Source organism: Pleurodeles waltl, chromosome 5, assembly GCF_031143425.1.
Source record: "Pleurodeles waltl isolate 20211129_DDA chromosome 5, aPleWal1.hap1.20221129, whole genome shotgun sequence".
Taxonomy (NCBI): Eukaryota; Metazoa; Chordata; class Amphibia; order Caudata; family Salamandridae; genus Pleurodeles; species Pleurodeles waltl.
Window position 1 is genome coordinate 513,290,452 of NC_090444.1, and position 15,150 is coordinate 513,305,601.

At 41.2% G+C, this 15,150-nt stretch overlaps 1 protein-coding gene across 1 annotated transcript in view; it reads right to left on the minus strand.

Annotated features, from left to right (window-relative positions):
• Nucleotides 1–14,196, minus strand: part of HECA (hdc homolog, cell cycle regulator) — a 221,165-nt gene extending 206,969 nt beyond the window's left edge. Inside the window, exon 1 of the mRNA XM_069234306.1 lies at nucleotides 13,550–14,196. Within this exon, the coding sequence (XP_069090407.1) occupies nucleotides 13,550–13,790 (241 nt within the window). The 5' untranslated portion in view covers nucleotides 13,791–14,196. The remainder of the gene's footprint in view (nucleotides 1–13,549) is intronic.
• Nucleotides 14,197–15,150: the final 954 nt, after the last annotated feature.

Below are 15,150 nucleotides of genomic sequence, written 5' to 3' on the forward strand. Positions count from 1 at the left end.
ATGTGTTGACTGGTGACATGGAATAACCAGATTGTTAATGAGCAAGATGTTTTTAATCACTATATACATTTTTTTCCAGAAATAGGACAAAACAGTTGTTCATGAAAGGTGTTTCCAGTACTGTATCTCCGCAACTTATAGTTGAAAATAGCAGTTTTAAGAACATGATACTGTCTGAGGTTAGGGGGCAAAATGTTAAAGTGCAGAAGGAGATAAGACTAAGGGGCTCATTCTTTTTTTCGTTAAACACCTGGAGAATCTTTTTAAGAATACCTTTGTCAGCCCAGGTTTATCAGTTTTTATTGTTCATAATAATTTACTATTTCAGTTGGCTTAATCATTGATCCTTAGAAGTATCCTTGCTTCTGCTAAAGAGACCTCTCATTCTGACAAAGAGGGATATCGGTATGGGGCAAATGACTGCTTTTTCTAAATTACCCAGACAGACATCTGGACTTTGTATGGGCTACAGAACCAGAGTGGCCTGTGCAATCTGAATGCCTGGTAGCATCTCTCGTAAGTGGGGCAGCTTTCACCTCTATCCTCAGTGGATTTATGTAAAGAAATATTATTTACGTGAATGTAGACTCTTTTATAGACTTCTGTCAATGTCTTTATAGATTTTTTGATAGCTGTGGGGGGGAAGATGTGCTAGCTGGAAAAATATCATGCTTTTACCATCAACTTTGTTTATTTACACTACCCACCAGGGCAATTTCAGTGGAGTCCACATCTCAAGCGTAACAATAATGTCACTGAATGTTAATAAGGGGTTATAATCTGTGGATTACCTGAGGTTCCTTATGAAGTTAATACTTCCAGATATTTCAATGACTTTGTGATCCAAGTTAGATCACAAATGGAGAGGTCTTTCTTTTAACATGAGTGGCTGAGTTTAATTTTAAGTCTTTCCAATGTTGAGTTTATGCTGGGAAAGCTTTGTGTTGTTGTGGATATCTTTTACACGTTCCTTGACTAAATTTTGAAGTATGGTTAGGAACAGAAGGACGTTATCAGCAGGCTTATAATGGCTGGCTAATTTCAGCCGCCAATCATCTGGCTCCTCCAATAGCTCTATTTAACCAAAGGCAATCTCCCTCCCAGCCTTGGTTTTCGGAGAAGCTCAGGCTTTTATAACAGGCTTGTAGAAGTCACAAGCATCGTTGGAGACTTCATTATTACCCCGATGAAAAATCGCTATATAAACTAAAGGTCTCCGAGTACAAGACAGCAACTCTGGCAGAAAAATCTGCTTTTTTGTGCATAAAATTATGGCAGCCAAAAATTCCCCTAAGGGACTCTTCTCTACTGTCAAGAAGTTAGACATTCATGAAGATCAGGGAAAGACTGTGCAATCTCAATCTCTTTGTGATAACATCGCATCCGCCTTTCAATCCAAAGTGCTGGATATTTTTACACCTTAAACAGCAATCAGGCACTGACTTCTTCCCAGTGGAGCGAGGACAATTCCCCTGATGTGGTATCTAAGCGGTTGTCCAATTTCTCTCCTCTAAATACAGACCAAGTTCACAAGTTAATTTTAACTACTCAATCGGTTTCACCTTTGGACTCTTGCCCTCCAAAGGTCCTGCAGTCAATCTCCAAAACTATTTCCACTCATTTAACTCCTATCTTTCACAAAATGTTTTGGCAAGGGCACTTTCCTAACGGTTGGAAGATAGTGTACATTTTGCCTTTGTTAAAAAAACCTCACCTTAATTCTTTGGACTGTAATAACTATAGTCCTATCTCTCATCTTCCCTATCCCTCCAAACTTGTGGAAAAGGCAGAACTGATATTCTTCATTGAATCTAATTGTTTGTTGGATCATACTCAATTTAGCTTTAGAAGCCAGCACAGCACTGAGACTGTTCTATTAACTGCTGCTGAGGGATTGCGGGCTATACTAGATCAGGGATGTGTGGCAGCACTGATCATGCTTGATCTGTCGACTGCCTTTGACACGGTCAATCAAAAGTTTTTAATTGACTATGTCCAATCCCTTGGCATTGGAGGTCTCGCTCTAGACCTCCTTAAGTCTTTGCTCCCTCTCCTAGAGAAATATGTTGCCTCAGACAACTTCTCCTCTGGCTACCTTTCTTTTCCTTGTGGGGTTCCCGAGGGCTCTTCCTTAAGCCCTACCCTTTTCAACCTGTAGGTGACCCTGCTAACCTCACTGATAAAATCCTTTGGGTATTCTGTAGTCAGCTATGCTGACGATACACAGATTGTCGTCTCCATCTCAGGAAACAAGCATTCAAATCATAGGCAAAAGAACGCAACCAAGTTTTTCAGCTTCAAGTGCCAGATTCGTCATTGGATGTCAAATAACTGTTTAAATAAATACCATAGATACACTGATGTCTTGCTTTTAGGGAACAAAAATTTGTTTTGGTCTCCAGACTGGTGGCCTCCTGATTTGGACATTCTTACTGTCCCAGTCGCCAAAGTCAAAAATCTAGGTGTCCTCTTTGATGAGCAGCTTTCATTTGATAAACAAATTAACTCAGTCACTTCTTCCTGCTTTCTCGTTCTGAAAACTCTTAGAAAGATTCTTCCATTCATTCCTTTAAAATTAACTAGTAATCACTGGACTCATTCTTTTGAAATTGGACTATTGTAATGCCCTGTGTAGGAGTCTTCAGAAGCGGCCATTGATAAACTGCAAATTTTGCAGAAGGCCGCGGCTCTGCCATTTCTAGGAAACCCAAAATATCAGTCAGCATCCGAGGTCTTGCCCCAACTGTATTGGCTTCCTGTGTGCAAGCGCATCCATTTTTAAACACTTTGTATAGCATTTAAAGCTCTTCATGGCCCTGGACCACAATATCTAAAAGACAAATTAATTTGGTATGTACCAGCAAAAACATTGAGGTAGTCTTCGGCTCATAACCTGTTAGACCCCCAGTTTAAGAAAGCCCGTGGGGTGGATGTAGTTTCATCTACGGGACTTCCAATCTGTGGAACTCCCTCCCTGCAGATTTGAAGAACTGCTCATCCCTTCACTGCTTTACAAAAAAACTTAAAACTTGGCTTTTTAATCTCTGATTTTAGGATCTCATCTTACTCCTCTTGTATTCTGGCTGTAGTCAGTGCATTGACACCCTTGGGTATACACGTGCTTTATCAAATGTATTTTCATTTAATTTAATTTATGCAAATCATTAATTAAGACTATGTGAAAGATTTAAGATAGTCTAAGTATGTGAAAGATTTAAGATAGTCTATTTTTTATTTAGCAACGGCTCCAATGCTAAATTAAAGATGAAAGGGTTACTTACCCCTGGTGTGTAACTCAGAAGTGTATTATGGTGAAGAGTGATTGACTTAGGTACGGGCTTTGGAACAAACATACAACTCTTTCAAGTTAATGGATTTAGGAAAAGGACTGTGCACACTAGAGCCTGGAACAAGAAAGACCACTCAAGCCTGTTAAAGGCCAACTCCATGTCAAGAGCTAGTGCACACTGTGCTTCCTCAGATTTCTCAAATCGGCTGAGTACATTACAGAATAGCCTAGTAACTGCTGAAGCATGCAGTCCTCTAACCAACATGTCTGGTCTACGTTCACAAATGAGCGTATTAGGGCTTTTCTCTGCTAGCAAGGATTCTGGTTAAGAATTTTTTTCTACCAAAAATTCTTTTTTTTATTACCCTTCAGGTTCGGGACGTATATGATCCTTCTGACCTAGTAATTCTTCAAATGAAGGCCATCTAATAAGGTGATGAATCCAATATTTACTTTGTCTATTCTGCTCAGTGTGTTTTTATTACACAAAAAAGTGGTCAATTATTGAATAAGAGTTAAATGGAGCTAAGAGGAATTTCAATACCTTCCTACTAGATGTGCCACTCTCCAGAGGTTGAGATTTTGCTCTGAGATAAAATTATGTAGTAGCCTGTCATTTTTTGTCAAACTTTAACAGGAATCAAATTTCTGTCTAGTGTAGGAAGCAATTAAGGACCCTACCAAGAGTCATGTAGTGCAATGAGTTGATTGAGAGGTCAGAGCTTACATTGCACACTAAAGTTGATCATCACTTTGAGGTGGGTAGTATACATTAACAATGGGATTGTTTTCCTTGTGGTATTCAAATTCAGCTTGGAACCAACTACTGTGCACTTCAGTAGATGTGACGAAGGGATGTAATGAAATAAAAAAATAACATTGTAATTTCTTTTTCTGTCACCTGAAGCTAATCAAAATGTTACACCAATCCAGCTTGTTTGTTTGTTTTATGGCTCCTTATATGTGATGTGAATTTCCTGAAGCAAAATTATATTTCCCTTCTTTCCTTCTTAGGGGTTAATATCCTTTAGAGCCTGATAGGATGGTGTACAACTCAACTTCCACATGATGATTTCAAGTGTCATGAAAACTCTTAAGTCACCATCCTTACACAGACATTTCTTACTCTGGGGTTCGTAAATTATACACTAAAAACAGACACATTTCTGGTACCATTGGCTTCACTGGGCCGCACTGCAAACAGTGTTGATACACAAACATTTTGAATGATAAGCCTTACTGTCTGAATGGAACATGTGGAAGCCCCAGGAAAAAAAATCTTCATGGTTTCTGCAGGAGTAAGTGCTAGAAGACACAGCATTTAGAGAGGTTATCAAAGATACATTGTGGTGTGTTTAAAGAGAATGGGGGACCTGACAAACATTGAATGGGGGATCCTTTAAAGTTGTGTAGGGGTGGATGTTTTAAGACCATTAAGGAAGTGAGACAGGTGCTTTTGAAAGAACGGTTTCAGAATGAGAAAGAGTTGAGGAGATTGGAATTCGAAATTGCTTATGACCACACAGAAGTTTTAAATACTGAAAGCTTTGAAGGGGCACACTGAAATAATGGAATGGTTGAGGTGTCAAATTTGCAAGACTTACACTTTCACAACATGTTAGGAAGATCAAAGGCCAGGCAGACTGCTGACAAATGTGCTCAGGTTTGAAAGAGCTCGACCTGAACTGGTGTCAATATGTGATTCAACTTGAGTGATAATTCACACACAGGATCGGATCATTGATATACTTAGGGAACACTATTCGGTCTTGTACATCAAGTCTCCAACCCCACATCATAACCAAATTTCAGGGTATGTGGAAGGTGAAGGTCTGTGTATCCTGAATGCCTCAATCAAATGCTTTGGATCTCCCTACAATGCTACAGTAGCTCAGGGATGCGGTTGTAAATATGTGCGGTAGGAAGAACCCTGGGTTCAGACGGAACACCTCAAAAAGTTTACACCACATGCGTTGCACAACTTGGTGCCAGACCTCTGAAATACATAATACAGCTAAAGAGTTAGGGGTTTTACAACAGTCAACAAAGAAAGTCATATTTGTGGTGCTTCCAGGACCAGACAAGGATACCTTAGATACAGGGATCTTATAAGCCACACTTGTATCTTAACTTAGATTATAGAATCTTTGAAGCTACCATCACTGATGCAGGTTAGGTGAGGTGCGTCAGGATACAGCACTTCACCTAACCTGAGGCAACTCTTTCAGCATTTCTGTGTCAGTGACTTCATCAGATGACCTTGTTGCATCAGTCTCCTCCTTTCATATAGAGAAAGTGTTTGACTCTTTGGGCTTGGAAAATCTGTATGCAGTTCTGGAAAAAATTGCTTTGGCCAACAGATAAAGCACTGCATATCCTTGTTATAGGCTAAACTTATGGCCATCATGTACTCATGTTAGGTGTACTTCACCTAGTAGACTATAAAAAGGGTACTTGACAGGGGCGCACCCTGGCCCCTATTTTGCTTGCTTCAGTCAGCGAATCATTAACACAGCATTTAAAAAACAAGCGCTTCAAAAGAGAGCTGAACATGGCACCATATCAACGTAATATTTCTTGGTATGTTGATGATGTCCTACTACACATTAACGAACCTTCAACTCGTTTGAAAAATGTGATGGGAATGGTGAATGAGTTTGGTCCACTGTCTGACATGAACTGAACTGGTATCCATCCTGTCTGTCTCCGTATTTGTGGCATCCTAAGTGTAAGAATATAGGTTATTTGGTGAAACCAACCACCACAATCCTTGTCAAGTTGAATCACAAAAGTTACTGAAGTAAGTGTGTTTAACCCTCTGGGAGGTTACCACAAAAGCAGTCAGGCTTAATTTAAAGGCAACGTGTAAAGTATTTATGCAGCAAACAAACAGTGATAAAGTGAAAACACAGTACAAGAAAAATCCCAAACCAACTCGACACAGAATAAATTATAATAAATAAACTTACAACAAAAGGAACAAAATCCATTCAGTAGAACTGGAGATATTGATTTTTAATTTTTGGGGTGAAAATAGCACCAAGAAGCAGAAAGCTCCACTTGCGGTCATCTGGTCGCTCTAGACTGGGGGGGGAGTCACAATTTTACATCAACTGTGATGAAGCGCAAGATGGATAAATGGACCAGGTTAGTCCTGCTGAAGATTTACCATCTCAAGTCTGGCCCAAAAAGCTCAATCCATGTTGGAAGAGACTGCAACAAGGAGGCTTTCAGCAGTAAGAGCATGTCGAGTGTCGCAGACAGTTGTTGCTGTAGAGTTGAATGATAGCCGCGGACGGTCGCTATTGGCTCAAACTGCAAGTCTTGCATTGCCGGTTGTCATGGACAGCCGCTGTTGGCACGAAGACCAGGTCTCATCAGAGCTTCTTAATGGTAGTTGTTGATGGGAGCACAGTCTTGCCGCAAAAGGGGCAATCTGCGGGCACAAGGAGCCCAAACTTCAGAATTTTCATTTTTTTCTTGTGGAGGATCTCTCACTGATGCCAGCCAAGTATCCATGACGTGAAGGGCACCTCCTGGGGATCAGGATTCACTCCAGAAGAAGCAAGCAGCAGAGCTTGGGTAAGTCCAGGAAGGTCCAGTTAAAATCGGTCAGCTGAGCAGTTGCAGGGAGGCCTCTGGAAGTGTGTTGTGTACCTGTAGCTCAAACAGCAGGTCAGCCAACTGACCCTTGGTATCACTGTGAGTAGCTTCAGATCAGGGCAAACAGGCCCAAACTACAAGGCAGTCCTTCAAGCAGCCAGGCAGTCCGTTTGGCAGCATGGCAGTCCTTCTGAATGTTCCACTGGGGCAAGAGTGTTCTGGTGTGTGGTCCTTAGGGTCCGATTTTTATACCTGGTGCCATCCTTTGTGTGGATAATTCATTGACCTGCATCCAAAACTGGTTATGGTCAGTTATTCCCCCCTCACCTGGCTTGGCGCCAAACTGTGAATGGGGACAAAGGCCAAGGGCAAGCCTGGTGCTAGGTCCCTTTGTGGGTGCTGTGGGCAAGGTCCTTTCAAATGTAATTAGGGCAGGGTATAGCTTTTTCTCAGACATCTTGCCAGACCCTCTCCCAGCTACACCAAGGTCCCATTGTTCACTGTCTGGGCCCAAAACACATTCTTGATAGGTGAACCATAACCAGGCCCAGACAGCTGGAACCTCATAGGAAGACCCCAGAAAATCGGACAGGGAAATGTCACATTTTTTTAAAGTGTCATTTTCAAAATTATAATCTGAAATTGGACTTTATTATTAAAGAGGATTTTGAATTACAATCAATTTTATTGTAAACAACATTTCCATATCCTCTCCCAGTCTGAGTTTAACACATATTAACTGAATTAAGGAAACAAAGTGTTAGTCTATGGGAGACATAGGCCTTACAACAGTGAAAACCTAACTTAGGAGGTTTTCACTTACAGGAAATGTAAACCTTAAACCCACGTGCCCTACTTTTTTAAATGCCATGCACCCTGCCCTAGGAGTCTTTAGAGCCTGCCCTGGGTGTGACGTATTAAGTATTAAAAAGGAAGGTTGAGGCCTGGCAAAAGGTTTATTTTTCCAGGTCAAAACAGCAGTTTAAAACTGCACTACAGGCTGTAGTGGCAGGCCTGATACATGCTTTAAAAAGCTACTTTATTGGGTGGCACATGAAGTGCTGCAGCCCACTAGAAGCACTTAATTTGGAGGCCCTGGCTACATCTAGTACCATTTACTGGGGATTTACAAGAAGGCTTAATGTGTGAATTAGATGTAGTCTGATTTAACCAAGTTTAAAAGAGGGAGAACAAGCACTATATACACTTTGGCTTTTTGACCGCTGGGCTACCTCCCATGTTACACAGACCTTAAAGGTGTTTACTTCAGATAGAACTGTATTGCCTAGTTCATGCAGAACTTACAAGGTTCAGGCATCAAACAGAAGAGCTATCTCGAGATTTACACGGACCTTAGAAGATTTATGCCTCAGAAAGCTAAGCTACTTTTCAGGTCATGCAGGCCTTACAATACGAGGTCTAACACGACAGATCTATCCCTGAGAATGCTCTATTCCTATTCCATGACTCATTATGAAGAACACAGACCAAGAGTTGCTCGGGATCACACTGAATCTCATTAACAAGCTGGCGGCATGTGACATATCTTAGTTCCAGAGTGCTGTCTCTCATGAGAAAAAACACACAAGCACAGCAGAGCTATCCATAAGATTACACTGATCCTTCATGCATTACCTGTAGGCAGCATACATATGCTTCATTTCACAAAGATCCAACATGGTGTTCTCTTAGAGAAAGCAAAACTGCGTTTCAGATTAATATTTACAAGTTCCAGCCTAACACAGCGTAGATATCAGTCATGTAACACAGACCATATATGTTTGGGTTTTAGACAATACAGTTTTGTCTCCGGTCAAAGGTGTGTGCTTTACGCAGCAGGACTCTTCCTAAGGTTGCACAAAATGTACAAGCTCATGCTTCAAAAAGCAGTGCTATCTCACAGTCTTCCCCAAACTCGCATGTAGAGGCTTCAGACAGCTGATCCATCCCTCAAGTGAAGCAGGGTTGACAAGTTCAGGTATCACACAGCAGACATGCACAAATAAGACAAATAAGACATTCTGAGTTCTTACACGACAAAGCAGCTCCTCGAGTTACATAATTCCTATTACAAGAATGTTTAAAAATAACACAGATGAACAGTGTGAGTTGCTCGTGATTACATCAATAGTTGGCAAGGGTCTGGAACCTCTTTGTTTGAAGCTCTCTTCATGTGTTAGTTGACAGCTCTTCACTGTCTGTTCCCTGATAGATGCTGCATCATGGAATTTAAGTATTCAGTGTTCACTCTGTGTTTTTAATTTACTGTATTAGTTTCAGGCATGCCACAAATTTGGCACCTGCATAATATATTGCTACTTGCTCAACTGTTTGCATAGTTGGTTATCACCAAGTAGGACCAGATGGTAAATGCCCATGCTAAAACCAGTGCAAGAACATTTTGGGCCTGATTACAACCTTGACAAGTGGGATACCCTGTCACAAACGTGACAGATATCCCACCTGTCGTATCCATTATATCCTATGGAACTTGTAAAGCCGCAGGTGGGATATCTTTCATGTTTGTGACAGAGTATCCCATCTGCCAAGGTTGCAATCAGACCCTTTGTGTTCGGCCTGAATATGCACAAAGGGTAAAACAGGTGCCAAATTGCATTTGCACCCAATGTTGCCTCTTGAGCTCAAGCCTAAATTAACTCAAAGGCCTTCTTGCACAATCTCCCATTTCTCTCTTTACTCATTGTTCTGTTTTTCCTTGTACTGCTTCACACTTTCACATTCTCACTTTCACAACTTATAGCTGTCTAAGAGGGCACTTCTTTGCAACCTAAAGCACCTAAAACTATGCCCTTGCACTGCACTGAATATCTTTTGACATTCATTGAATCCTTGGGAGTTTTAAAGTCTGTAACTAAACATAAAATAGCATGACTGGATGCACAAACTTAATTTCGCTGAGAGATCCACAAGACCGGTCTAATCAATAAAACATCACATACTTTTGGCAGGTACTGAATTCTCCTCAGTGTCACACACTTACCTTGTTCAGTTATACTGAAGATACCTATGTAAAAGTCCTAATGAAGGAAAAGTTTACATGCAAAGAGTAAGAAAGGGAAATGGGAATCAGCATCCCCGAGACTAATCTGACCCCAATCAAAAAAATTAACCTAACTAATGATATCACCAGATTCTCCGCAGTATATGTATCACAGTTAGTTACTGGGTCCGAAAACAGTACCCACTCAGTGGGTAGTCACAGGACACCAGCTTGGTGTATACATTATAGATGTACATTGGCTGCAGGGGTATGGAATTCCTAAAGCCCAACGCCCAGGACATATTGCTTGGGGTAAAGGACAACAAGTTTTCAAGTTTATTTTGTCTTTGGGACAAGTAGGCCCAAACCCTGCAGCACAAACCCTTTGGCTGCCAATTTACAGTATCATGTTATGGAGCAGGGAGGATAATTGCCTTCAGTTGAGGTAATATTTGTGCCCATTTGTTATTTGTGTCCATATGTTAATGCTGCCCATAAGTTATTTGTGTCCATATGTTAATGCTGTTCGAACTTGTATTTATGGTTCATTAATGCAAAGCCTTTATAATTAGGGTGAGCGCTCTAAATAAATGTTGTAAGCTCGACCAGCACCGGCACTACTGGCAGTGATTCCAGTAAAAAAAAAAATTGTACACAAGTTTATAAAGTTTAGCAATGTGAGGGTATGTATATTACTCCCAGAATGTTTTCTGATTAGATGCAAATATTTGCAGAAGCTTTATTTTGCTTTCAAAATGTTCACAAAAAATGCAACTAAAAAAAAAGTTTTATTAAATTACTGTGAACTTTTAGGTACCATTTCTTTGAAGCATCGTTTTGCAAAATGTGTTGATATATTCTGTATTGCAAAAAAAAAGAATTAACGGAAAGTTCATGTAACCTGTTTCAACAAGGTTACGGGAAACATGAAAATAATCACTGGCAAAGACAATAAGTCAAACATTGGTGGTCAGTCTTTTAATTTTGTTAATGCGTGTCTTGCTTTGACATGGCTTTTGTCAAAATGTATTGTTGTGGGAGCTGGTAGGTCCTCACTGTTGTAACAAACATTGGCAAAAGCAAAAATAGTTTTGAGTCTCAAAATGCACACATTGCTACAGTAGTTCCTGCACTGAACAAAACGACTTTGTGTGTCGATATGCTCCTTGTGAAAGCGCAGATTGTGATCATTCTTTACAGCCAGCCAATAGATGGGTAGAGAGAGAGAATTGTAACAAAAACAAAAGGTCTTGGATAACTTCGGCCTAATTAAAGGCCCACTTCTTAAAGAAAGTGACAAAAGCGCACCTCTGGTATAAATCTCTGCATCAGTGCATATTTACATATTTCATGAATTCACTAGAATATGCAGATCAGGAAATTTTACTCCTAGAAAATATTTGTGAACTTTATTTTACCACAAGCAAATAAGCATGTGTAGATTTGCTCATGTGAAACTCAGATGAGCGTTTACAAGTACACTTTTCCTCCAACCACTGTTTTCCTCTCCTCAACACTGGAAGAAGTTTTACTTTTGATCCTGGTCAGGAGTAAATTTCCAACCTTTCTCAGTATGGAAAGAGATTAGAGAAGAGCTAGTAAAAAGCCATAATACATGCAAGTTAATAGGTTTGCACGGGCTCAAAATGGCATTCCTACTCTGGAACTAATGCTTACTACTACCTCCATCCTCAGTAAGTAGATCTTCCGGAAGGTGGCAAAATAAGGAAATTGTTAGTATTTAAGTCCTACTATACAGAATGAACCTTGGCATATTCAGAGAGGCTATTATCAGAGCTCTTATCTAATGAGATTACTGCAATAAGGTGTTGCTGCACTACATGGCACCAAAGGGACAAGTAGATTTATGAAGCAACCTGTTCCATTGACAAGTAGGTGTTTTATTAAATTCCACACCCCTTCAATAGCTATTTGCAGAGTGTGCATTATGACCATAAAGGGTCTCTCCTCAGTTGTTAAGATGCTCAGTCGGAAAGGTTTTCAGCAATATTTGTTAAATTACCTCTGAAGAGGCCAGACTAATTGGGTGCTAGTGTCATAACTGGAATTCAGTCTTGCTAATTTTTCAGCCTAAAAATTGCCTCCTGGTTTTATGGTATTTACTTTTTTTAACATTGACGTCTGTATTTATGAATGTGTTCTTTATGGCCTTCTTACTGGTATTTATCCATATTTATTTTGTTCTGAGAATAAATGCAATTGTGAACTGGTATACTCCCACATTTATTTAACTGATATACATGCACTCATACTGTTATGCCTATCACTTTTAGCAAATTAGCAGTCAAATATAACAAAACACTAAACCCACAGCTAAATATTAGTATACAACAAATACATTTTAATGTACGCCCGGATAACTCATCCTGAGGTTTTTAACTCCCCATGCTGTCGATATGTTCAGCTGTTGGCCTGGAAATCACGAAAGACAGTATGGAGAGTCACACACAAGAGACACAATTTTCAGTATTGTTCTGCTTTTGAAAATAAATACAGACAAAAACGCGTAGTTTTCGGCCTGTATTTATCAGTAAAAATGGAAAACAGGGAGCCTTGCTCATAATTGCGACAATTAGCTAACAAATGGCCAGTTAACTGTTATGATTGACCACACAAATGTAAATCCCGTCCAAGGGGGTTTCAATAAGTGCATTTTTCATCTATGTGAATCCATACTAATGACAGTTTAAAATAATGCATATTACCTGTAACTACCTAGGTTTTATAATGCCCCATACACAGAAAAAAATAACACCTTTGAGTACGATAAAGTTAACAAAATAGTGATTTTCTTTTACGAAAATATAGAGACAGCAAATATTACTTAGTTATACACATGATGAGCAATGTACACATTCTGGGTAGTGTAATCTTCTAAGCAGGTATACTGTAAACAACCTCTTCCTACCAGTAAACTCTTCTTTACTCTGCCTGGTGTTCTTACGTCTTTTCGCTGGAGAGCCGCCTGAAACTCAGGTGGGTGGAGATCTAGCTTCATAAAACAACTACTAAATAAATAGCTAAGAGCTGTCGAATATTGTTTCCCAGCTGTCTGCCGCTGCAGAATAGAGTGTGTACTTTAGAAAGAAGGCAGGGATAAGGAAGTAATAGGATGCATGCGTAAAGTGTTGGGACTCTACTACTTGACTGGATATACAATGTAGTAGCAGGCAAGGAAGACGGGACTCTTGCAACAAGAGGAAGTTTTAGGCCAGCATGGCCAGTGATTCAGTCGTGCAACAAAGGCCATGCAGTGGTGGGCAGCATCCAGTTACAACGGGATAACTTTCAGTGGGCGGGTGAAGCGGCTGCTGGAGATGAGGGGCTACAACTTGGTGCCCAGGGGGCTCAAGGGGCAAGCAACCTGGTAGCGGAAGAGAGAGGCCACACACGGGAGAAAAGAATAGTCCTGCTGCAAGGAGCATGCAATGAAGGTATTGATGCACAGGAGGGCTTTCCGATGCTGCCCGGGAGAGTTCGTGTAGGAATCATGGAGTTGAGGGAAGGTAACAGATAAGGGGAGTAGCCGCACTTCCTGGATTTGGCTGGCATGTTCCAAACAGCAACTCAACAAACACAACCCACCTTCAAACGAGGAACCCGCCCCACTCGCAATCCCCAGGAATGCTGCTCACCGGTGCAAGTGTCACTGGACGCGGCTGCTGCGGGGCACGGACCCGCTACTGCGTTGGGAACTGCAGTTACTGCCGCTGTTGCTCCGGCTGTGCAACCCGCAGCTCCGGCTGTGGCCGCCGCTGCAGCCTGGGGCCCCTGGCCACCTAAAGCTGCAGCTGCCAGGGCCCCATTCTCTTGCTCGTCGCCGCTGCTGTTGGCGCGTTTGTTCTTCCTGCCTTTGCTGTTTTTCAGGTTCGGCATGGCTTAGACTACGACCTCTTCTATCTGTTGTGCGGGCAGGGGGCCTCAGTCTGACTTCATTATGTCCCAACACCAACTGGTGGCCCGGAATTCTATGCAAACGTACGGAGCACAGGGCGTAAGTCTCTCTGGAGCTCTAAAAATGCAACAGGAGGACTACAGAGTAAGGTATCTAAATTCGGCCTCTGTGCTGTGGCATAAAGGCTGCAGCGTGCGGGGCCCGCTGAGCCTTCCCGCACTGTTTACATCGTGCAGCAACAGCGCGGGGCTGTCAGTCTGTGAAGGGGAAAGAGTCGGGAGGGGTGTGTCAGCTTCCCTGCCTCCCTTGTTTTGTTTCAGCCTCTCTGTTAACCCTGTGTGCAGTTGGCAGCGATGCGACAGGCTGCCGTAAAGCCGAGAACTACGCCATCGCCATTTCTGGACGAAATGTTTAACAGGACGGACAATAGGAGGGGTAAGGCAAAACTGTTAGCAGTGCACCCTAGAGAAGGTTCACATTACAAAGTCGTTAGGCCGCCAAAACCTCTCAGCATTAATACTTTCCAGCAGCTTCATGCATTAAGAACCGCACGTAACTTCAACTGATTTCAAAGAAATTACAGTTTTACAACTTTCAATGATATAATTGAGATTGTAGCAAACTAATGTCACATTTGAAAGTTTCCTTAAGTTTTACCTTAATTTAAAATCACATATTGTAATAGAACAGCAGACGTTTCTCTTCCAAGATGGCCACCCTGGAAATCACGAAGCCCATGGATTCCCTGCAGCATCGCTGTCCTTCCTTGTTCAGTGGTTCCTGTTGCTTACCCGATACATCCCACACCCAGCTCGGAATGAAGTCATAACAGTCTGATTGGCTCCTAATATTTGTGTTTTTTTATTCACTGAGGTCTGTAGGTGTTTCGCAGATATTTGAGGAATCTGTCACGATTTTTTTCAGATTCGTACACGAACGAGAGCTGATGAAACGACGCTACAGGTAATCTGCGCATTTTTAAATACAATTAATTAGTTTGTAGATGATCCGATGTCTTGTATTTGGAAATTATTTTGGAATGCTGCAACTACAAAATAACAGAATCTACTTCACGGTTACACCAGTTCATCTTGGCTGGGATAAGTTGAATGCTGCAACTTTGAAGTATCTGGTATTAATAGTACCAATGTGCGATTTCAACTGTTACTGTTGTTGCCCACCATGTAAAGGGCTATTGTATCTATCCCTGGATTCTCTATACGGCTACATCCTACAGGACTGAGTCTATGCTGTACAAAAATAAAAAAAAAAACAAATATTTGTGTCTCCTCTCCAGTGATTATCTTTAGGACATACCATTATTAATATTTTTTTATAACT